The sequence below is a fragment of the Erpetoichthys calabaricus genome, chromosome 9, assembly GCF_900747795.2.
Source record: "Erpetoichthys calabaricus chromosome 9, fErpCal1.3, whole genome shotgun sequence".
Taxonomy (NCBI): domain Eukaryota; kingdom Metazoa; phylum Chordata; class Cladistia; order Polypteriformes; family Polypteridae; genus Erpetoichthys; species Erpetoichthys calabaricus.
In genome coordinates this window covers 147,583,662-147,609,295 of record NC_041402.2, presented here as the reverse complement: position 1 = coordinate 147,609,295, position 25,634 = coordinate 147,583,662, and the positions used below count along the sequence as shown (strand labels likewise).

General features: G+C 41.6%; 1 protein-coding gene across 2 annotated transcripts in view; it reads right to left on the bottom strand.

The window, feature by feature from the left end:
- ankk1 (ankyrin repeat and kinase domain containing 1) overlaps window positions 1-19,399 on the bottom strand; it is a 523,463-nt gene extending 504,064 nt beyond the window's left edge. For both annotated transcript variants that reach the window (XM_051931876.1, XM_028810302.2), the window contains exons 1-2: window positions 19,151-19,399; window positions 13,400-13,682 (exon numbers count right to left, since the gene is read on the bottom strand). In XM_051931876.1, the coding sequence (XP_051787836.1) occupies window positions 13,400-13,682; window positions 19,151-19,338 (471 nt within the window). In that variant the 5' untranslated portion in view covers window positions 19,339-19,399. The remainder of the gene's footprint in view (window positions 1-13,399; window positions 13,683-19,150) is intronic.
- Window positions 19,400-25,634: the final 6,235 nt, after the last annotated feature.

Here is a 25,634-nt window from a genome sequence, read left to right as displayed (position 1 = left end):
TTACTAAACTGTCACAATCTTCCGCCTGCCAAGAATGTCGTGTACAAGTTAAGCAATAAAGCAGCAATGAAATGGCAAGAATAGATTGATACTCATCTTGTGGAAAATGAGCTTTGTGCTGCCTTCAGATACAGCAGCTTGTACCTTCAGATCCTTTGTGTTTTGTATCTGGTGTAGTGTTTTTCATTTTCTCATCTACGGTATTATTTACTATTGTGGTGGCATTGGTAGTCGCTGAATATTTATGTGGCTCACAGGAACTCTGTGCCCTTACCTGAAATTAAATTTTCATATGTGTGAGCTATTGACCCAGGAAATTGCAGAGTATGTGTAACTGAGCAAATCTCGCTATGTACTTTTAGAATATTTCCAGGGTCGTACAGTATGTGTGAATGGGGCTAATGTCTTGAGACTTCATGTTCTGTAATGTTAAGTTTAACATTTACTGATCCTATTTAACCAGAACATCCTATTGAGATTTACATTTTCTATCTAGAAAACCTCATTATGGTACACTTACAGTGCATTACATAAAATTAAAAACTGCTGTAAAAATCCACATTTTTAAAACCTCTACCTCAATGCACTATTATAAGGGCAGTTTTTAAACAAACAAGATCTTTACTTAGATCAACATTGTAACAGCCTTTTTTTCTCAAATGTTATGTATCATCAGTAAAACAAAAATGCTGCCATGTTTCTAGTTGAATGTTTTAATATTATTTACTGCAGCCACTGTACTATGACACTCTTACTTGACTAAAATAGTTAATATTTTAACTGTAATTTTTTAGCAGTTATGAATAATGTAAAATGTGATTCAATTTGGATATGACAAAGGTTAAAATTAGAAGGAGTGATGTATTTAAAGAGAAGCATCACACTTACTGACTTCCAGGACAGAATGAATTAAAACAGACACTTAAAAACTAGAAACACCAATGCGTACAGTTTAAGAAGGCATGAAGAGTTAACATGCTAATAAATGTATTAAACATAAAGTAACTAGGTGAACGGTGGCATTGTGGGTAGCACTGCTGCCTTGAAGCTACAGAGCCACAGAGTCAGATTCCAGCTTGGTCTCTCCCTGTGTGATATTCGTATGCTCTTTGTGTATCTTTCTCTCCATGTACTTTGCTTTTCTTCAGGCTACTTGCAGATACAATATGTACAGTATGTTAGATTCTGCATAAATCAATGTGTGGGGACAGTATGCCCTGCTGTGGTCTGGTGACCCTTACAGGGTGTGTTCCTGCCTGTTTTTAAAGGCACTGACCAATGCAACACTAAAATCGTTAAAGTCAACTTTTCTGTTCATATGTTTCCACTGAAAATACAAATGAAAAAAATACATTTCCATTTTGGGTGAACTTATATGAAAGATATAATACAAATTATTCACACATTTGGGTGTGTTAATAAATTACAACATCTGTCTGTTTGTATGTCTGTCCGCTGTTCACGAGAGAACTACTTAACGGATTTAGATCGGGTATTTTTCTATAATTTGCTTGAAGATTCCGGTTGATTTTGTGACTTCTCTCATCGCACAGTATAACAGTTCTTTTGCGATACCGATTTATTTGCGCTAATCTGAGGGAGACACAGCAGGCCACGGGGAGGGGGGGGCGGGGTTCTCCTTGCTCACACGCTAGCCCCCAGCCTCGGGGCATACTTTACCACCTGTAATTTTTCTAAACTCTTCTGGGACTCCCCACAGTGGGACAACACACCAAAGAGCGTTCCAAAGTGTGATTTCTGCATCTGTTGAAGACAGCCTAATAGTCACCTGGGCAACCGCAGGCTCCCAGCTCTGTAGCGGCTCGCAGTAAAAGCAAATCCAAGTCGATCATCTTCACGCTATAAGTGCCTGTCGTCGATGGGTGATTCAAGGAACATTATAAATGCAGGGAACAGTATTATTTGGCCACGACCCTGCCTGATTGCTGTGTCTGTGTATAGGAGAGTGGTAGATCCCACTACAATAAATAACCGTGCTGTTCCTGTTTCAAGCTGAATAAAGCTGGTTTTGCTAAAGTACTGAGACTCAGCCTCGTGATTTTTGGGTGCAAGACAGGGATTCACACGTCACACTTCGCTTAGCTAGTGAACGAGAGAACTACTTAACGGATTTAGATAAGAGTTTTTTTCTATAATTTGCTTGAACATTATGGTTGATTTTCACGCTAATCCGAGACAGAAGCTGTGGGCCGAGGGGAGGGAGAAGCATGCTGTCAGGAGTGGGAAGCCAGGCAGGGCCCTCCTCACTTATGCACCACCTTCCGTTCAAGTCGGTCTACCTCTGTGTTTTAGAGTGTACGTTGCCTGCATTTAGCTACCTGTTTGTTTATTGATTTTTAAAGTTTGTCCTGTTTCACAGAGCCACGGGGGAAGGCTAGTTAATGATAAAATAAAGGCCTCTTTACTTGCATGTGGTATGTATCAAAAAGTCAGCTATTAGCATAGCAGACTAGGATCTAAATTATCTGGATTTCTATGTCTCCTAGGACCAAGACTTTAAAAACGTATATTATTACTGTATATTGTAACATATTATTTTAATATCTTTTCTTTAATAGTATCATAAACAAAACAGAAATCAACCCCAGATGAGATGGCAATCCATTTCAAGGTTCACTCACAGACCCATCCATTCATAGAAGGCCATTTTCACAAAGCTAGGTAGCCTGTTACAGATCTGTGAAGTATTAGAGCAAAACCAGAGTACTCAGAACAAACACAAATAAACAGCAGAAGAAACTGAGGACTCTAGACAGACAGTGGCCAGGTTTTGGGACTGATTCCTTGTTATATTTTATATTTTTAGGACAGATTAATGTGCATATTTTTTATATATTTTCTAAAACTGTGCATTTTAATTCATATGTTGTCACAACCTGTTTCAACAACACTAGGTTCAAGGCAGGAATATCTACCCTTGATGGTGTACCAGTTCATTGCAGGGTAAATATGCAGGACCAGTTCAAAGATGCCAGTAAACCTGTAACACATATATTTAGGAAGTGTGGGTCAAAGAAAGTATCTACATGGACTCCACACCGACATGACTAGGCTGGGATTTGACCCCAGTTTGTATGGCTCTGTGAAGAATTAACACTAATCACTATGCCACCAAGCAGCCCGCAATCAAATAGCCTTTGACAAAGTTTATTGAATATAATTTTGCTTATGTCTTATTTATTAGCTTTTATGCAATGTGGCTGAATAGCTGTTCTTCTATTTATAATAACTGTCTTTTTTATCTTTTTGTACCAACAGCTACAATGACAAAGAATAAAAAGAATGTGAGCAGTTTCCTGACAGCAGAAGAAGCTTTATAATAAGGTATTTAAGTTTGTTATAATTATTTTGGAGGGAATTGACAATCTAATGGCAGTTCTAATGGTTTGAGCAGATCTGAAACGATTAAAATAATGTGATTTGTTCCAGAATATATCATTTCTGTTTTGTGAGCAGCATTATTATTATTTTAAATGTGATATTTGCTAAGAATTACACTAAGAAAGAAATACTATTAAATAATAAGAAAGAAATACAAAGAATGCTAAGAAATGCTAAGAATACAATTATATAATTTCGAAAGTGTAACACAGTGCACAGTGCTGCTGCCTCAAATCCAGCCTCCTGGATTTTTCCCATTTCTGCATGGCTTGTTTTCCGGGTACTCTGGCTTTGTTCCCACAACCACAAAGACATGCTGAATAGGTTGACCGGTTATTCCAGATTGGCTGTGTGCGTGTGGGTGCGTGTGTGTGTGAGTGAGCCATATCCTCTTATCTAGGGCAGTTCATGCTTTGTGCCCTGAACTACTGCAAAGGTCCTTTCTAACCTCGAATTGGATTAAGTAGTTTAAGAATGTCATGTTATGGTATCCTTTTGGAAGCCTAACAGCCGTATATAGTCATCGGAATAGCAGATATTTTTTGAAATTCAAGAGACTCAAATAAAACTAAGAGATATAGTGCATTAATACATTTTGCTAAATCATCAAAGAATATCCATTTTTCTTTATATTTGTTTATTTTTCTTTAATTTGGTTGTGGTTTTCATTGTTTCCAAAATATTTTGGCTACTGGAAAGGTTCTGGAATTAAGTATGAACATAAAGAAAGATCCCGCAGTCTGTGTCTTGTGAAAGGGTACAGCCCGGACACAGACAGGAGGACACGTTCTTAGCCATCACCACACGTTTATTTCTACAACTATTATTTACAATGTCCTATGTTCACCGCCACCAAACACCCCCCACAGTCTCTCAACAGTCCTGGCTTCTTCACTAGCCGTCACTCTCTCTCTCTCTCTCTCTCTTCAGGCCTCTCTTCGCCCACCTCCTTCTCCGACCTCGTCCACCTCCTCACCCAACTCCAGCCTTGATTGTCGGGAGGCGGACCTTTTTATAGGCAGCCGAATACCGACCACACCCAGCCACCTGTGACAATACTCCCCCGTAGCTGAGACCTCCATGGACCAGCGGACTGATCCGCTAGGACTGGCCTTCCTCGGCGGCAAGCCAACACACCGTAGCCTAGGGCCTGAACCTGTAATCACAAAAGAAAAACAAGGGCGGAGGCGTTGCTCTGATGCAGCCCCTCGGCTCGTCCTCTGTTGGGCCAACGCTCTCGGCCCCGATTGGCACTCCGATGCTCCCTTTTTCGGCTTCCCAGCCCTACAAGTCCTCGGTCCTCGCCATGAGACCACCAGCAGGAGCACACATGCTCGGTCTCCTCCCAGCCAACGTGTAATTCCTCTGCCTCCGCAGAGGACGGCCCTTTGAGGGACGCGCACACCCAGCTGCATGTCCACCTGTATTGGAGGAACTTGCTTTCTCAAGCCGCTTACTCCTTTCATTTTGGGACGCCGTGATGGTTCGAATCTGCCCATTGCAAGAGGGCAGACCCAGCCCCCCTGCCGTCCGGAGCTTCATGGGGTCGGTCTCTCTTATCTTCCCCGCTTTACCTCTCCGGTCAGAAGCTCCTGCAGCACTCCGATCCTCCTTCGCCTGCGGCTCCTGATCGCACACCACTGCCATCCCTCCTGACTCCTGCGTCTCCGCCCAGAGGGCACATCGCTCGGCCGGCAGCGATAGCATAAGCCGCAGCTCTTCTTGCAGCTCCTGCAAAACCGCTGCCAAAGAGAGAGAAACAGCCGGCGGTGAGCTTACCTAAAAAGGTTTCTTCGAGGCACAAGACGGACATTTCCTGCTCACGCCTCCGACCAATCATTGGCGAGAAAACAGGACACGCTGTCCAATCCCGTGCCTGTCACGAGGAGGGACTTCTGGTCGGTGGCCATCTCGTCCTCCTCTCTCACAGGGAGACGAGATTCCGGGCAGCTCCGCGGCTGCTGCGGCTGTCGAAGCTGCAGCCCTTCCTTCTCTGCAGCTCCTCCTGCTGCCGCTGCGTCTTTGAGCCGCCCCTGAAACAAAGTCCAGCGCCGGACTCTATATTTCCCTTCGGGGTTGGGTGCACGCCGCCCCTGCGGCACGTGGGTGAGCTTCCCTGCTGTGCAGGGCCTTCCACAGACTTTTTCCACAATACAGGTCTGCACCTTGAGCCAGGTGCAGCATCCTGCCGACTATGCCACTGTGAAAGGGTACAGCCCAGACACAGACAGGAGGACATGTTCTTAGCCATCACCACACGTTTATTTCTACAACTATCATTTACAATGTCCTATGTGCACCGCCACCAAACACCCCCCACAGTCTCTCAACAGTCCTGGCTTCTTCACTAGCCATCACTCTCTCTCTCTCTCTCTCTCTCTCTCTCTCTCTCTCTCTCTCTCTCTCTCTCTTCAGGCCTCTCTTCACCCACCTCCTTCTCCGACCTCGTCCACCTCCTCACCCAACTCCAGCCTTGATTGTCGGGAGGCGGACTTTTTTATAGGCAGCCGAATGCCAACCACACCCAGCCACCTGTGACAGTCTTCTTTTTATAACTTTTAGTGAAATTCAATATAAAGTCTATACAAAAAGGAAAAGAAAAGTTGATAATACACAGATAAAACTAAAATTGCTTCTTGCTAATGATGTTTCTGTTTAACGCTGAAATCTTAGTTACATTTCTTTAAGTTTCTATATGTTTATGGTTACGTGTATGCTCATGTTTACATTTATGGTCAGAAAAATATGTGCCTGTATACCTTTCCTTTATCAAACTCATTCTAGTCCATCTACCTGTAATGTTACATCAAAAATACTGCAGAATATTAGAAAAGTTCCATTAAAATATTATGTTATAGGAGATAAAGCAGAATCTTCCATTATCTATGTATCTGAAACTTACATTCCATTATAATTAAGTGAATAGTGTGAATTTAATATTAACATTAAACTACTAGGATTGGATGTTATTCCAGATATTAGAGTGCAATATAGCAAACTCAAGAACAGCACTGGCATCGTAAGAAAGGCTGGCTGAGTAGGCTTGTGCTGCTTTTCAAGTAAATAAATGGTACAGACACATACTGGCATATGTTGCAACCAGCTTTTACCCATGACTTCGTCCACGTGGGACTCTGTTTTAATAAACATAAACATACTTTTTTTTCGGAAATATATACAGTATATGAAGTTATAGTTATTGCCCGTGACTTTGTTCGCATGGAACTTCTGATGCCGTGGGAGTGTAAATATTTAATTGGTTTTTAGAGGATTTCTTTATAAACAATATTTTTTGTTTGTTTATTGGGCGGCACTAATATTACAGGCTCATGGGCGAACTTACGTGTGAGCAAGCTACGTAAAACTGACCATGGGAGAAACAATTTTCCCTTAAATCTACACCAGCGTATGTCAAAGTTTGGCCCTGAGACCTATTTATCATCATGGTAAAGCATACTTTGAGGGGAAATTGCAGTCTCTTAAAGTCAAAGGGGAGGTCATTGGATATTAGAGGAATGCATGGCACAAACACTTTTTCTCCTTGAGCACACCCGGTCAAAATAATGGCTTTGATTACATTTTTATGCAGGGCTTTGACTTGCAGTCTAGTGCCATTACATAGTTTCGGTGGTTTTAAATTCCGAAGGAGCATTATGGGTGTGCTCTTCCGCAGAGTAAGCCTATGGTATGGAAGACCCGGTGGTTTAAGGGAATTTAAAAACTCTATCGGATAGTTAACAGCTTCATCTGAATTACAGACAGTGTCTATCGACTTGTAGACCATTTCTTCTCTGTCAAAGGACTTCAGCAACGTGTCATTAATGAACGTAGCTTGATCGTTTTTTGGAATCAAAATGGCCCGTTCACAAAACCATTCTATGGGCTTATTCTGTATTTGAGCAATGCCTGGATAAATGTGATCTATCAGTTGCTGGACGGTAGTCACTAATGTGCACAACTCATCTGGGACAACAATTATATCATCTGTTGATGGATAATCAACGTTTCCTATTTTCATTAAAATATCTGAAAATTGAGCAGCTGATACATCACCTTTCAGATATACTCTCATATTTTTGGTAAGTTTGAGGATTTGTATTGAGGGCCACAAAACAGATCTTTTCAGACAGGCTTTAATTTCATCAGCTCGGGTTCCTCTAGGTACCACAGGTAAAGTTTGGCAAAAATCTCCTGCCAACTTGTGGATCATGGTACCTATGCTGACTGTGCTATCCAATTCATAGGATAACTCAAAATCATATGCCAAACCTGATAAAGTTTTAACTTTCCATATTTTTTGTGCACTGTTTTTCCGATACCGAGACTGAATCTCTCTGTGTTTCTCAAGATGCATGTGTTGATAATTGGTAGCGGCTTGCCTGTGAACTTCAGGATGTAATTTTTGAAATCTTGCAACTGCTTGTCAATGCGCAATAGGATTCTTTTCAGAAGATTTTTTTTTATTTGATTCTTTCGGATGTTATTTGTGTATCAAGCTCTGCGTTTTTTTATTTTCTTCTGTGTTTGAGTTGATAAAACCTAGTGTAACTCTTGGTTTGACGAAGATGAAAATATGGCGTGAGTTTCAGGCGTCAGAGATGCGGGTCTTTTTAATCCTTGTGTTGTTATTTTTCTGGTAATAATAACCTTTGGCATATTTAAAGTCGAAACTTTCAGAAGAGGATACTTTTTTTGTGAAACATAAGCATGGAAATGACCACTCGAAAGATTTGCTGTGAACGTAAGTCGTTTTACAGGGTTATCATTTATAGACCGAACTGCATAGCATCAGGTGGCTCGTGCAAATGATGTACGGCTGTCGCTCACTTTACTGTCAAGCAGAAACAGAAACATCCCCTTCCTCATTCCACGCATGCGCACTGTGCTGTTCGCCCCTCTTCTCAATGGCAAGAGAACAGATATAATTGACGCCTCCCAATTCACCCCCTTAGGGATGGAATTTCAAAAAATCCTTTCTTAGCAGTTATTCATGTCATTATAATAATGCACTGTCAAAATTTCAGCCCTTTAGGTCCAGCGGTTTGGTCTGTGCGTTGTCTGTCAGTCAGTCATGGAACTGTTTTATATATATAGATAACAATTTTCAAGAGGGAAAATCTTTTTTTGACTAAAAAGATTTAACATTTCTAAATGGCAAAACAATAGAAAGAAGATGAAGGTGACAAAATAATTTATTTTTGAAGGAGTTATTTTTTATGTACATTTTTGCTGGCCAAACACATTTAAATAAAAACAAGTTATTTTCAGTCAATGTAAAGATTTAATATTGCTTTCTGGAAGAATACATTGTTCTTATTATTATTTTTATTGTTATTATTAGCTTTTTTGTAATCATGGCAATAAAGGAAAAAATTAGTTATCAGGAGACATGGTGACACACTCATTTTTGCAGCAGTTTTGCACCTGTAGGAGACTGGATTTGAATTCTGGCCTGGTCACTGAGTTTTCACTTTATCCCCAGGCTGTTTTATTTTTTCTCTGAGTGCTCCATTTTTTCTTTGTCATATACCAAAGACCTGCATATTAGAGTTAATGGCTTTGGGTGAGTATGTGTGAATGTGCAATGCTGTGTACTGGTGTTCAGTTTACTTTTGGTTCATTTTTGATGGATGGGCTAATTGATGGCAAAGGCCACTCTTTCTGTGTTCATGTTTTTTTCACCTTTGAATTAGTTGATACAAAACCATTTCAAACTATCGTTTGAGGAGTTTGGTTAATAAACCAACCTTTATTTGAACCCGGGACTGTGCTTGTGTGTTTGTGTCAGGGTTTGGGCTCGCCGAAGTCCCATTTTCCATCACACTGTATGCAATCATACTTTTTATTTGAATTGAAGCAGTTTTGTTTAAAGTAAATTAAGCTATAATTAATGACAACACATAGAGGAGACACATTTTGAAAATACAAAAACTTGCACTGATTAACATAGGCGCTATGTATAGGGGCATGGGGCAGCTTCCCCCGATCCTAAAGTTGGAGTTATAATGCACCCCTAAAAGTTGTGATGGTAAAAATTGACTGTAAAGTCTACAACAGTGACATATGAGTCCATATGTTGCTACAAACTATGGCATCTACATTCACACTGCAGGTATAAGTGACTCAGAGCTGCACACCAATATGTATCTTTTATTGACAAAATTAATAAAATATGAATTCATTAGACAGATGTGATCTAACAGACAGTCATGAATACCAGTTACATGCATGCTGCAAATTATTTGCAGTGCAGGACGTCTGCAGACTTGCAGCTAATTATGACAAGTTCTCAGAGATGCTTGGAGTGGAATCATCACTGCCTGACCTGCATGTAGATATGTGGACAATAAAGCAGTTCTACTTGACAAGACTGTCTCAGAAAAATATATTTCAGAAAACATGTTACATTTGTGCCGTATAGGCAGACTTTCTCTCAGTTTTACTTTTCACATTTCTTTAAAAACGTAAAATATTTGTCACATGAGTGAAAAACAAACTATGATTAAGCACTATTAATACTTTTTTCAATTGGCACCTTTCTATTTAACCCTGCAGCCTAACCGATAGATTACAATGATGGTGACAACAAAACAATAATCTTACCCAGCAACTCCATAAACATCTCTGAAATGAAATGACTAGCCTAATATAATCACAAAATTCAATGACATGAAACTATAATGACTATCTTGAAACATTTACCCATAAACCCAGTTTACTCTAACCTAGTCTACATATACAGTATGCAAAGAATGCAATGTCACTGTCCAATCAGTGCACAGCATCAGAGTTTTTTCCAGTAACAGACCAATTATGCAGAACTTTTTTAAGCGTATCATAGTCAATGTGAAGTATGTAAACAGTCAGGTCACATGCAGTGGTAAACAATGGAAGAGGATATTTGTGAAGTTTCAATGCAAGTTTCTAGAGTTCAAGTCTTGTTTCCATGTTGATTATTTAATTTTGTTTTGCTGAGTTTGTGTCTCCCATCGCTATGACAGTTTAAGGACTTTTATTATTGTTGGATTATTATTTATTTTGAGGTCAATAATCTTTTATCCCCAATGTTTTTAACAAGTTGGTGCTCAAGCTGGTTAGTATGTTGAAAAATGTGGACTACAACAGAAAGTTAAAGGTATAGCATATATAAATTTCACGTAACAGAGCTCTACTGGAATTCACTAAATAAACACAAATACAGTATATGACAAAATGTTTGTTAAAAGAAGTTAGTATATACAGTAATCCCTCCTCCATCGCGGGGGTTGCGTTCCAGAGCCACCCGCGAAATAAGAAAATCCGCGAAGTAGAAACCATATGTTTATATGGTTATTTTTACATTGTCATGCTTGGGTCACAGATTTGCGCAGAAACACAGGAGGTTTAGAGAGACAGGAACGTTATTCAAACACTGCAAACAAATATTTGTCTCTTTTTCAAAAGTTTAAACTGTGCTCCATGACAAGACAGAGATGACAGTTCCATCTCACAATTAAAAGAATGCAAACATATCTTCCTCTTCAAAGGAGTGCGCATCAGGAGCAGATCATGTCAGAGAGATAGAGAAAAGCAAACAAATCAATAGGGCTGTTTGGCTTTTAAGTATGCGAAGCACCGCGGCACAAAGCTGTTGAAGGCGGCAGCTCACACCCCCTCCGTCAAGAGCACAGAAAGAGAGAGAGAGACAGAGAAAAACAAGCAAACAAAAATCAATATGTGCCCTTCGAGCTTTTAAGTATGCGAAGCACCGTGCAGCATGTCACTTCAGGAAGCAGCTGCACAGAAGGTAGCAACGTGAAGATAATCTTTCCCATTTTTAGACGAGCGTCCGTATCGTCTAGGTGTGCGAACAGCCCCCCTGCTCAATCCCCCTACGTCAGGATCACAGAAAGTCAGCGCAAGAGAGAGAGAAAAGTAAGCTGGGTAGCTTCTCAGCCATCTGCCAATAGCGTCCCTTGTATGAAATCAACTGGGCAAACCAACTGAGGAAGCATGTACCAGATATTAAAAGACCCATTGTCTGCAGAAATCCAAAACCACAAAAAATCTGCGATATATATTTAAATATGCTTACATATAAAATCCGCGATGGAGTGAAGCCGCGAAAGGCGAAGCGCGATATAGCGAGGGATTACTGTAGCTGATGAAAAAGTTCCTCCTACTGCGTAGAAGCATAAATCCTTTATTTTATGGACTGAAAATTCCTGTACCATTTTGCAGGAAATTGAGAAAATGTGCAATGCACAGCTCCATGATCTAACTACAGCATTTTTTTTTCGTCCTAGATACAAACTTTCTGCTTACTATAATCTAGGATATTCCACATGTCTATGTCTTGCGGGCAGAGTGGTGGCTCTGAGGCTAGGGATTTGTGTTGGCAATTGGAAGGTTGCTGTAAATGCCAAAAGTGACTCTACTTCATTGGGCCCTTGAGCAAGGCCCTTAACCTGCAATTACTCCGTCCTGGGTATGACGTTAATCTGTATCCAGCCCTGCATGTAGACCCTCCAACCTGCAGGAAAAACTTGGGGGTTGGTGGCAGAATTGGCACTCCGGCCACCATAAAAAGCCTCACACTGTTCCATTCAATCTGAACTAGTGTGGTGCTGAGGTGTCACCCGTTGCATGGCTGCACTTGGGTCCTAATCTGGAGGATCCTGAGTTGGTTTGTCATGTGGTGGGTGCGGCAATGCACGGTATCAGTGTGTGCTCCTAACCTCTCTCTATGTCTTGGTTCAAATCTGTCTTAAGTTTTAAAAGAAGGTGTTTATAGCAAGTGATCATTTTAGTGTAGTTTATTTACTATGTGATTAAAATAAGTTTTAGTCTTTTTAGTGAATCTTAGTAATTCTAAGGGACGTCAATGACTTAAAGTTCTTGTAATAAAACATACTCAATTTTCATGATTTGATCCAAACAGGAGGGAATGCCAGAAGTGAAAGCGAAACAGTTCTGGTCCCATACAGATGAAAGAGCCATAGAACACAGTAAGAAGTGGGGGATCCTTTCAGGATTGCCTAAAAGGGTGACAAGAAGGTTTTCTATACCACAGAGGGAAAGGAAAATGTGGCAAAACAAAATGCAACATGGACAATTACTGCTGCGATACATACTGAAGGTAAAGAAGGTTGAAATTTCTTAACATCTGTCTGAAATAATACACACAATCTGGGGGTGTGGCATATAGCAACCAATTATGTTTGCTTAAGTCCTGTGATAAATTCTTCAACATGTTTTCACACTCAATAATTACATTTCAATGTAATATACCCAGCGGTGTGGCTCTTTTTGCTGAAATTCTGTCTTAAAGTTATTATTATAATGAAGTGGGCTCAGGAGTTACCACTAGGCAAATGCAGTGTACCCTTTTTAAATACTGTTTCTACTGGACGACTAAATATTGCAAGGAGTTTAAAGTGCATAAATATCCTGATTTTTTTATTACACAACATTTCTCTGTTATATTTTATTTTTGTTAAAATTAATGTGAATAGTGTTAATAATCTATAATAATATAATAGAACAGGGCTGTGTGTCCAGTGCAATCTGAGCAATCTGATTGGTCAGTTTAGTTTAGGTGACACGATGATAGAGGAAGTGCAAGTATGAGATGTACATGGAGTAGGAGTAAAGGCACAGTCTGAGAGGACAAAGGTGGAGAGTGTAAAACCGGACAGGATGCAAGAAAGGTGTATCGAAAATAATGACAGAGTCTAAGAAGCAGAATGGTAAAGCTCGCGTGAGAGGGAGCGCCGGGGAAGAGAGGTTTAGACACATGCAAATACAGAGGAAAGGTGGTGAAAGCACATATAGAGCAAGATTTCTATTACCTTTCTTTTACAGGTACAGTAACTAGAATTGATATAAAACAGTATGTTTTGACTTAATTGTGCACATAAAGTATTCTTCTTTCTTACCAGCATTACTGTTCCAGTAAACACTGCACATCATTTAAATAAATGTGTAGTGACATTTGCCTGTCTTCTACCTTCCTTACCTTAACATGCAAGTATTCATCTAGAAGAATATTCCCTGGCTTCAGGTCAAGGTGCAGCAAAGGTGGTGTCATGCAATGCAGGAAGTTCATTCCCATGGTTACTTCATGGATGATTTGAAACTTCTTGGACCATGTGAGCTTCTGACTACAAAGTATGTTGTCTAATGAGCCATTTATCATGTATTCCATCACCAGGGCAGGTGGATCTTTGCAGATTCCATAAATGGGTAGAATAAATCGAAACTCCATCTTCCCCATTTTGGCTGCTTCTTCCATCAGATTTCTGTTACAAAATAAGAGTTGTCAGTATTACCACCGTTCTTAAATCTTGCTATTGCATGTTATACTTTAACATTGTAAGACCAATAAACTTACAGGAATGATTTCTTATTAGGTGCACCACTGCATCCATTTTATAATATTAATATAACACTAACATAAGAGATTTTAGGTATCATGTTGCTGCAATGTTTAATGTTGTTCTTGTCTTAAAGTGCTGTAAATTTACTTTTAGGGTTGGCATACATCAGGATGGCATAGTGGGAACATAGTGAGAACATTGAGGAGGTTGTTTACTGCACTACTGATTACATCAACTTCTGTATGGACATTGTAGTTCCAGTAAGAACTGTACGCTGCTATGCTAACAACAAGCTATGGATTACAAGTGACATCAAGGGCCTTTTGAACCAGAAGAAAAGGGATTTTAAAGGCGGTGATCAGCATGAGCTCAAGCACGTGCAGAAGGAACTCTGAGTCCAGCTCAGGGTGGCGAAGGAGCAGTACAGGAGAAAGCTGGAGCAGAAGTTGCAGAATAACAGCATGAAGGAAGTGTGGGATGGGATGAAGATCATCACTGGCTGCAGCTCGAAGCGGGGTGCCACCATCGAGAGAGGCGTGAAGAGAGCAAACCAAATGAACAACGTCTTTAACAGGTTTGACCACCCTAACCCACTCTCACTCTCACCTCGGAGTACTGCACCCTCCACACATCCTTCTGCTGATACCAGCATAGGAGAGACATCCCCACCCATAATTACAACAGCGCAAGTGAGCAGAGAGCTGAGGAGACTTTGTGCCAGTAAAGCAGTGGGTCCAGATGGAGTATCACCACGACTGCTGAAGGTCTGTGCATCGGAGTTGGGGGTTCCTCTACAGCGCATCTTCAACCTGAGCCTTGAACAGGGGAGAGTCCCGAGGCTTTGGAAAACATCTTGCATCATCCCAGTCCCAAAGGTATCATGTCCTAGTGAGCTGAATGACTTCCAGCCTGTTGCTCTGACATCACATGTGATGAAGACCATGGAGAGGCTGCTGCTTCACCACCTGAGTCCACAGGTTCAACACGTCCTCAACCCTCTGCAGTTTGCATATCAGGAAAAGGTGGGAGCGGAGGATGCCATCATCTACATGCTACATCAATCCCTCTCTCACTTGGACAGAGGCAGTGGTGCTGTAAGAATTATGTTTCTAGACTTCTCTAGCGCCTTCAACACTATCCAACCTCTGCTCCTTAGGGACAAGCTGACAGAGATGGGAGTAGATTCATGCCTGGTGGCATGGATCGTGGACTATCTTACAGACAGACCTCAGTATGTGCGTCTCAGGAACTGCAGGTCTGAAATTGTGGTCAGCAACACAGGAGCGCCGCAGGGGACTGTACTTTCTCCGGTCCTGTTCAGCCTATATACATCGGACTTCCAATACAACTCGGAGTCCTGCCACATGCAGAAGTTTGCTGACGACACTGCTATCGTGGGCTGCATCAGGAGTGGGCAGGAGGAGGAGTATAGGGACCTAATCAATGACTTTGTTAAATGGTGCAACTCAAACCACCTACACCTGAACACCAGCAAAACCAAGGAGCTGGTGGTGGATTTTAGGAGGCCCAGACCCCTCATGGACCCCGTGATCATCAGAGGTGACTATGTGCAGATGGTGCAGACCTATAAATACCTGGGAGTGCAGCTGGATGATAAATTAGACTGGACTGCCAATACTGATGCTCTGTGTAAGAAAGGACAGAGCCGGTTATACTTCCTTAGAAGGCTGGAGTCCTTCAGCATCTGCAATAAGATGCTGCAGATGTTCTATCAGACGGTTGTGGCGAGCGCCCTCTTCTACGTGGTGGTGTGCTGGGGAGGCAGCATTAAGAAGGAAGACCCCTCACGCCTGGACAAACTGGTGAGGAAGGCAAGCTCTATTGTTGGCATGGAGCTGAACAGTTTAACATCTGTGGCAGAGCAACGGGCGCTAAGCAGGCTCCTATCAATTATGGAGAATCCACTGCATCCACTAAACAGTGTCATCTCCAGACAGAAGAGCAGCTTCAGCGACAGACTGCTGTCACTGTCCTGCTCCACTGACAGATTGAGGAGATAGTTCCTCCCCCAAACTATGCGACTCTTCAATTCCACCCGGGGGAGTAAATGTTAACATTATAAAAAGTTATTGTCTGTTTTTTACCTGCATTATTATCAATCTTTAATTTAATATTGTTTTTTTGTATCAGTATGCTGCTGCTGGAGAATGTGAATTTCCCCTTGGGTTTAATAAAGTATCTATCTATCTATCTATCTATCTATCTATCTATCTATCTATCTATCTATCTATCTATCTATCTATCTATCTATCTATCTATCTATCTATCTATCTATCTATCTATCTATACATGTTTAATTCAGGCATTCTCAATTTTGCTTTCATAGTGTCGACATTGAGGTCTCAGTCTAACATGAAAATGTATTATTTTTAGTACCGAAATGTGCAAAAATATTCATGTTTATTAGGACTTGCATATTACATGCTACAATATATAGTGCAGCAAGCATTTTTAACACTGGCATAAATGCATACATGTTTACTTTACATATTGTATATATTTGCACATGGTATCAAAAGAAAAGAGCACAATGAAATTGCCAACAGATGCCTAAAAATTTGAAATGGTATCTAGCCACTGTTCAACTAGGTCTATCTTTCATTCCACACCTGAATGAAAATTATGTCTCCTACCTCATTCAAAGGTTCATAGTTCAGTGCATGAACCTGTATGACAAGGAGACATCATACTAAATACCTAAGAGCTTCTTCCCTATTGACCCTAATGTCGAAACCTGTTCTCATGAAATTACCATCTGTTTTTGTTTATGAAAGAAAGATCAAATATAAAGCAAGGATGATACTGTGAGAGGAATGACTTCTCCCCAAAGTGGACCTTAGAATTTCAGAAACTGTTGACACAAATGGATTGAATGTGTGATGGACGGGTCGGGATGCCCTTTTGAGGAGAAGACTGGGGAAGTGGACATATCACCAGCAGTACCTCCCCTGAGACATGAGAGGGCAGCCCCCTGGTTTGCATTGGTGCCACGGAACTGGAGCTTAGATGCTCAACCCTGTGGGGGTCTGTGGCCACCACCAGGGGGCGCCTGGACAGCTCCGGAGCCTTGGCACGCAACACTTCCACCACACCTGGAAGTGCTGCTGGATGTTAATAGGGAAGCACCTGGAGCACTTCCGGGTGCAGTATAAAGGAGGCCACCTCACTCCACTCGAGGAGCCGGAGTCGGGTGGAAGAGGACAGAGCTTATGAGTGAAGAGTGGAGGTGGCAGAAGAAAAGAGACAGAAGAGAGAAAGAGAAGGGACTGAGATCTTTATTGGTGGTAATTTGTGTACTGTATTGTGTCTGTAGGAAGAAGAGTAAAATAAAATGTGTGTTTTGGGACATTTGGCATCCGTGTCTGTCTGTGTCCGGGTTCAAGTTCACTAATGATTGAATAAGGAATTTTGTAGAGAAGTAAATAACGACCCTATGACTGTGTGTTTTTTTGTTTTTTTGACTAAGCAAACCAAAATAGTTCATTCACTAATTACTTTATTATTTGTTTCTTGAATTAATTTTAAAATAAATATGCTTTTTACTTTTCGTTTGTACATTGTAGATGTAGTGTTGGTGCTTGTGGCATTTTTTAAATTTTATTAATTAACTTAGTTTTTTGCAGTTGTTTTCAGACTTTACTCAATACCATGTCAGTCAGTCAGTCATTATCCAACCCGCTATATCCTAACACAGGGTCACGGGGGTCTGCTGGAGCCAATCCCAGCCAACACAGGCAGGAACAAATTCCCGGGCAGGGTGCCAGCCCACCGCAGGGCTCAATACCATGTCTCCTTTTTCAAACCACTTAACACATGTACCATATCAGTAGACTATGTGAGCTAAACTGTGTTTGCAGTGCTTTGATACAATTTGCATTCAATCACCACTTCTTCCAAAATTCATGAATATCTCTCTCAGTCAATGTTTAATCCCAGCAAAATTCTTTGCACCCACTATACAGTGTAAGTGCCACATGGGATGGACAGGCATCCCGACCAGGAGAGGGGACGGTTACTTACCCTGACGGGATGCCCCAGGTGGTAGGTAGTTTCATGTGTTGTGTTCTCACTTGCTGTACTGGACATGAATAAATGTATACATGATGTTACCTACTGTAAGAGGTGCCTTAATATTTTGTGGAAAAACATAATATAGGTCTTTTGTAATGCTTCAATTTGTGATTTTCAGTTGATTGTGTAATGAGTGACACAGTATCTTATAGGATTGAGCATGTGCTGCAGTTATGGCACCATGAATCACTTTTGGGTGAAGTATGAAGTGTTTTGTTGGTGATGGTACATTTTCCACCAAGGAATAACTGATGTGCTCAAGGTGCATTTTGTAAAGCAAACTGTGTGAAGATTACCATCTGGACAGTGGAATGGTTGATTTCCAGTTATGAGATCTTTTAAAATCCATTCCCAGACTCTAAGCATCTACAGCAGAGCCTTTTATCTAAAGACCTTAGAGATCATACACCACCACAACAAAGAGCAAACCAAAAGAAATGTGTGAAGTTTAAATAAGATGAGTTCAGACAAGATCCTCTATAATGATATTCTAACCATTTGCACCTCATCTGGTCTACCCGATTGTAATTTTAGGTATTTGAGGTAGTGATAAATAAGGGTGTACTTACTTTTTCAACAATTTACATTTATGTTTATTTAAATCATTCAGTGGACTACAACATGTAAACGTGGCATGATGTTTGATAAACCAATACCACCTTTATCTAAACATACTGTTTAAATGATCAAATCTTGACATGTTCACATATGTATACTGTATATGACATTTTATGGGGTTCACATGCTTTTTCATGTGAATGTAAAAAAATAAAGAAGGATATATTTATTGTTTACTTTAAAGATGTGGAGAATCTCATTTCAGAAGGACGGGAAGCTGGAGCCTATCCCAGCAAGCACCGGGAACAAGTCAGGAACAATACCTGGACAGGGTGCCAGTCTGTTGCAGGGTGGACACATGCAGACACAAACACACACAGACTGATTTTATCTTATAGATTAAATAACAGAATTATATTGTACGTTGCAGCACTTTGTTCTCTGAGGTTAGGCTAGATGCTAGTCTCATTCGAAGGTACATGAAAATGTTAATTAATAAATCTAACAGCTTATTCACAATTATTAAACATTATGTGAAAATAAATAAGTGCAACAATAGTAGAACATACTGTACATACATCATATGGGAAATTATGTTCTCTTTATGAAACCATCTAAAGTATTTTCTAAAAAAAGTATACAAGAAGAATAATCTCACCTTTCTGCATTCCCTTTTTTTTAAGAAAAGGAAGGCCCTGTAGCCTGAAGGAATGAAAGGAGGTGAGTAAGCTGAATCTTACCTAAAGAGTTCTGTGTCACAGGGCACAGCTGAACAGCATTTCACTGCAAATGTCTCTCTCCATAACTTGTGCTTCACCTTGTAGATCTGGCCAAATCCACCAGCTGCAATTTTCACCCAGTTGGGCTCAAAGTCATCTTTTTCAAAACAACTGAGATTTCTCAGCTGCTCACCTTCAGGTAAAGCCATGAACCCTGATTTATGTTTTTGCTCCTGTATTGTTGCACATGCTCTTAGCAACTCAGCAGGGTTTGCTTCCTTGTACCGTACTAGAAAGTGGGAAGGCAGTGCAGAAAACTAGGAGGAGACTGATGAAATTTGATCTATTTGGGTTTTACCTGAAACATTATACTTCTACTTAGCATAGCCATCATACAATTAAGCCATTTTCGCACTTTGTTTATTATTTCTAAAAAGACACAAATAATTCTAGGATTTCATTGTGTTTAAAGATTTTTTCATTGTATACAGCTGGATATTTCCATACGCTTTGCTCTGCAAATAAATGGTTTATTTTATTGATTTACTTTGTAACTATTTCTGGACTGTTTATCTAAGTTCTATCTATAAACGCTCTGACACAAATCCAAATAAAAAATATGACATTGCTTCATGTACGAGTATACTAAAAATTGTTATTTCTAAAAACAATCCTTGTATATCTCCCTTACACAAGTTATACAGTATGTTCAATGGTTCTTTTCTTTATTTAGAAGGAAACAATGAAAAGATGACGCATTTAGATAGATAGATAGCTTCACATACTCCAGCAGCAGCATACTGATAAAAAAAAAATATTAAATTAAAGAGTGATAAAAATGCAGGTATAACAGACAATAACTTTGTATAATGTTAACGTTTACCCCCCCTCAAGTGGAATTGAAGAGTCGCACAGTGTGGGGGAGGAATGATCTCCTCAGTCTGTCAGTGGAGCAGGACATTGACAGCAGTCTGTCGCTGAAGCTACTCCTCTGTCTGGAGATGATAGTGTTTAGTAGATGCAGTGGATTCTCCATGATTGACAGCAGCCTGCTCAGCGCCCGTCGCTCTGCCACAGATGTTAAACTGTCTAGCTCCATGCCTACAATAGAGACTGCCTTCCTCACCAGTTTGTCCAGGCATGAGGCATCCCTCTTCTTTATGCTGCGTCCCCAGCACACCACCGTATAGAAGAGGGCGCTCGCCACAACCGTCTGATAGAACATCTGAAGCATGTTATTGAAGATGTTGAAGGGCGCCAGCCTTCTAAGGAAGTATAGTCGGCTCTGTCCTCTCCTGCACAGAGCATCAATATTGGCAGTCCAGTCCAATTTATCATCCAGCTGCACTCCCAGGTATTTATAGGTCTGTACCCTCTGCACACAGTTACCTCTGATGATCACGGAGTCCATGAGGGGCCTGGGCCTCCTAAAATCCACCACCAGCTCCTTGGTTTTGCTGGTGTTCAGTTGTAATTGGTTTGAGTCGCACCATTTAACAAAGTCCTTGATTAGGTTCTTATACTCCTCCTCCTGCCCACTCCTGATGCAGCCCACGATAGCAGTGTCGTCAGCGAACTTTTGCATGTGGCAGGACTCCGAGTTGTACTGGAAGTCTGATGTATATAGGCTGAACAGGACCGGAGAAAGTACAGTCCCCTGCGGCGCTCTTGTGCTGCTAACCACAATGTCAGACCTGCAGTTCCCAAGATGCACATACTGAGGTCTGTCTGTAAGATAGTCCACGATCCATGCCACCAGGTATGAATCTACTCCCATCTCTGTCAGCTTGTCCCTGAGAAGCAGAGGTTGGACGGTGTTGAAGGTGCAAGAGAAGTCCAGAAACATAATTCTTACTGCACCACTGCCTCTGTTCAAGTGGGAGAGGGATCGGTGTAGCATATAGATGATGGCATCCTCCGCTCCCACCTTCTCCTTGTATGTGAACTGCAGAGGGTCGAGGGCGTGGCGGACCTGTGGCCTCAGGTGGTGAAGCAGCAGCCGCTCCATGGTCTTCATCACATCTGATGTCAGGGCGACAGGCCTGAAGTCATTCAGCTCACCAGGACGTGATACCTTTGGGACTGGGGTGATGCAAGATGTTTTCCAAAGCCTCGGGACTCTCCCCTGTTCCAGGCTCAGGTTGAAGATATGCTGTAGAGGACTCCCCAGCTCCAGTGTACAGGCCTTCAGCAGTCTTGGCGATACTCCATCTGGACCCACTGCTTTGCTGGCACGAAGTGTCCTCAGCTCTCTGCTTACCTGGGCTGCTGAAATTATGGGTTGGGGTAAGCTCTCTCCTATGCTGGTATCAGCAGAATGATGGGTGGAGGGTGCAGTACTCCGAGGTGAAAGTGGGTTAGGGTGGTCAAACCTGTTAAAGAAGTTGTTCATCAGATTTGCTCTCTCCATGTCTCTCTCGATGGTGGCACCCCGCTTTGAGCTGCAGCCAGTGATGATCTTCATCCCATCCCACACTTCCTTCATGCTGTTATTCTGCAACTTTTACTCCAGTTTTCTTCTGTACTGCGCCTTCGCCGCCCTGAGCTGGACTCGGAGTTCCTTTTGCACGTGCTTGAGCTCATGCTGATCACCGCCTTTAAAAGCCCTTTTCTTCTGGTTCAAAAGGCCCTTGATGTCACTTGTAATCCATGGCTTGTTGTTAGCATAGCAGTATACTGTTCTTACTGGAACTACAATGTCCATACAGAAGTTGATATAGTCAGTAGTGCAGTTAAAAACCTCCTCAATGTTCTCACTATATGATCCCTGCAGGATATCCCAGTCCGTAGTTCCAAAGCAGTCTCTCAAAGCCTGCTCTGCCTCAGGGGACCACTTCCTGAATGAGCGTGTGGTTGTAGGTAGCTCCCTCACTCTTGGTTTGTAGTGAGGCTGAAGCAGAACCAGGTTATGATCTGCTTTCCCAAGTGTAGTCAGTGGGGTGGTGCTGTATGCGTCTTTAACGTTTGATTACAGTAGGTCAATAATCCTGTTTCCCCGGGTGTTACAATCCACATACTGGGAGAAGGCAGGTAATGTTTTGTCCAGCGTCACATGGTTAAAATCTCCAGCGATTAGCACAAGCACCTCGGGGTGCTGTGTTTGTAGTTTTGCAACAGCGGAATGAATGATGTCACTCGCTATCTCCACATCTGCCCGAGGAGGGATGTAAACAATAAAAACAATGATGTTTAAACATTTAAACATATCAGAAATATAGTAGCTAATCCTACAGCACAGTGGGCTCACTTTGTGTTGGAAAATGATGTGTTATATCGAGTCTCATTGCACCAGGGTGAGTGGTAACAATTGATATTTGTACCTCACCTGTACCATCATGAGATTTGTGGATTGACTTATGCCCATTTAATATGAGGCTTCCTTGGCAGGTATAAAACCTTAGAATGGATTAAATCAAGAATGCATTGGCCAGGAATACATGAGTCAGTCAATTGCTACTGTGCATCTTGCCTAGAATGCCAGTTGCAAAAAATTACTCTTTAAATGTAGGTACCATTGATGCCACTCCCAATATTGGAAATTCCATATGAGTGGATAAGAGTGATTATAGTTGGTCCACTAGAGCTATCTACTATACTGTATATTGTGGCGGATGGTTGGGACCCTTGCCTGGCCGGGACACCTCCATGCTGGGAGCACCGGGGGATCAACTGTGGCCAGAGCATTACCTCCCCTGGAATGTTAGATGGCAGCTCGCCTGGGTTGTAGTTGTGCCTCGAACTCCTACAGTGCTTCATGAGAGTTGGAGAGCCCTGTAGGGATCCGTGGGTGCTGCCAGGGGGTACTATAAGTACTGCTGAGCCCTGGAGAGCAGGATTTCCGTAACACCCGGAAATGCTGCCAGAAACACATCATCAGACACCTGGAGCACTTCTGGGTGACCTATATAAGGGGCCAGCAGACACTACTCCGAGAGCCGGAGTTGGGAGGAGGAGGACGAACCTTGCTGAGGAGGAGTGGAGGAGAAAGAAGGACTGAGAGAGAAAGAAGATAAAGAGTAAAGAAAGTGTGTTTGGGCTGTTGGGGACACTGTAAATGAAAGTCACGTGTGCTTTGTTACTGGTATCATTAGCATCTGTCTGTGATCCGGGCTGGAATATCCATCCATCTATTATCCAACCTGCTATATCCTAACTACAGGGTCACGGGGGTCTGCTGGAGCCAATCCCAGCCAACACAGGGCGCAAGGCAAGAAACAAACCCCGGGCAGGGCGCCTGCCCACCACATAATATATATATATATATATATATATATATATATATATATATATATATATATATATATATATATATAGTAAGAACAGGCGCTATATTGCGTCCGATCCAACACAGATTCACCCGGAGGCACGTATAAAAATAAATAACTTTGATTTTTCTTCATCTGTGGGCTATGCCTTCCCCGTACCCAAATACACAACACAGTCCCAGTAACAGTACTAAGCACAAGTACACCATACTCTTTTCTTCCACCACCACTCCTCACCAAACTTTGTCCTCCTCCCACCCGACTCTGGCTGCTGAGTGGTGGTCGCTGGCGCCCTTTTATCAGGCACCCAGAAGTGCTCCAGGTGTTTGATTGCCGACATCCGGCTGCACTTCCAGGTAAGGCGAAACCAGTGTCCAAAAGGAACCAGCCACTCCTGTTGCAGCACCCCCTGGCGGCGCCTGCGGAACCCCACAGAGCTGCACAGAACTCCAACCCCCATGAAGCCCTGGGGGAGTGTGAGGCACCGCTGCAACTTAGGGAGGCTGCCATCTAGCATCCAGGGGTTGATACTGGGCTTCCCACCCTTGTCCCCCTGGCAAATGTGGTGAAGGGGCGTCCTGGCAAGGCATGGGCCCTGGCCATCCGTCACAATATATATATATATATATATATATATATATATCCATCCATTGTCCAACCCGCTGAATCCGAACACAGGGTCACGGAGGTCTGCTGGAGCCAATCCCAGCCAACACAGGGCACAAGGCAGGAAACAATCCTGGGCAGGGCGCCAACCCACCGCAGTATATATATATATATATATATATATATATATATATATATATATATATATATATATATATTGTGAGCTGCGAAGCTAATCCTACCCCCAAAAAGATACAGATGCCCCTGGAAAAAGCCCTAGGAAACCCCTAGGAAACATAAACAGAATACCTTCACATTTCTCCTTTTCCTTCTGGCCGGCTCTGTCGCGTAATCTGCCTCTCGCGCGCTACTCCGCCTTCTCAAAAAGCCTGTGCCGACTTCTCTCTGTGGTTATAAATTGATTTTCTGCTTCTCTCTCTCTCTCGACTTCTGGTGCTCCTGGCACATATTCCTCCGAAGAAGAAGAAATCCTTGGTTGCTTTTACATGACAAGCGGAGGTGTAAACTCTTTCAAGGAGCACGTTTGAAACAGTTTTAAAAGATAAATGTTTGTTTGCAGTGTTTGAATAAAAATTCGAGTTTCTTCAACATCCACTGGTCTTCTGTGCAATCTTGTAACCCAAGCGTGACAATATATATATATATATATAGCAAAATACCCGTGCTTCGCAGCGGAGAAGTAGTAATAACATATATATATATACACACATATATATATATATATATATATATATATATATATATATATATATATATATATATATATATATATATATATATATATATATAAACACATATATCTATATATATTAATAAAAGGCAAAGCCCTCACTGACTCACTGACTCACTGACTGACTGACTGACTGATTGACTGACTGACTGACTGACTCACTCATCACTAATTCTCGAACTTCCCGTGTAGGTGGAAGGCTGAAATTTGGCAGGCTCATTCCTTACAGCTTACTTACAAAAGTTAGGCAGGTTTCATTTCGAAATTCTACGCGTAATGGTCATAACTGGAACATATTTTTTGTCCATACACTGTAATGGAGGAGGCGGAGTCATGTATCGCGTCATCACGCCTCCTACGTAATCACGTGAACAAAAAACAAGGAAGAGATTTACAGCACGAGTCAAACGCGGGAACGAAGGTAAATGACGTTAATTTTTGACTGTCTTTTAATACTGTGTAAGCATACATATTAACACATGTGCAATTAAACATGTGCATTTATGGGGTGATTTCTCAGGCTTAAAAGCTCGCCTTTTATCAAACGCGGGAACAAAGGTAACTGACGTTGTTCACTGTCTTTTAATACTGTGTAACCATACATATTAACACATGTGCAATTAAACGTGTGCATTTACGGGGTGATTTCTCAGGCTTAAAAGCTCGCCTTTTACTAAAAAGGTAAATGCAAAACTATTTTCAATCAGTTTATTGAAACGCTCCCGTTAAGGATTGCAATAACATATTCGTGAGATAAAAGAACGAAGTAGGGGGAAATGAAGGAAGAGCCGCAAACAGCGAAGAGCAAAAAATTAATTAAACAATTGAGAAGGGAGCGAATGAAGCATACAAGCATGTTCATAAGGGAAACAAAGCACGGTGT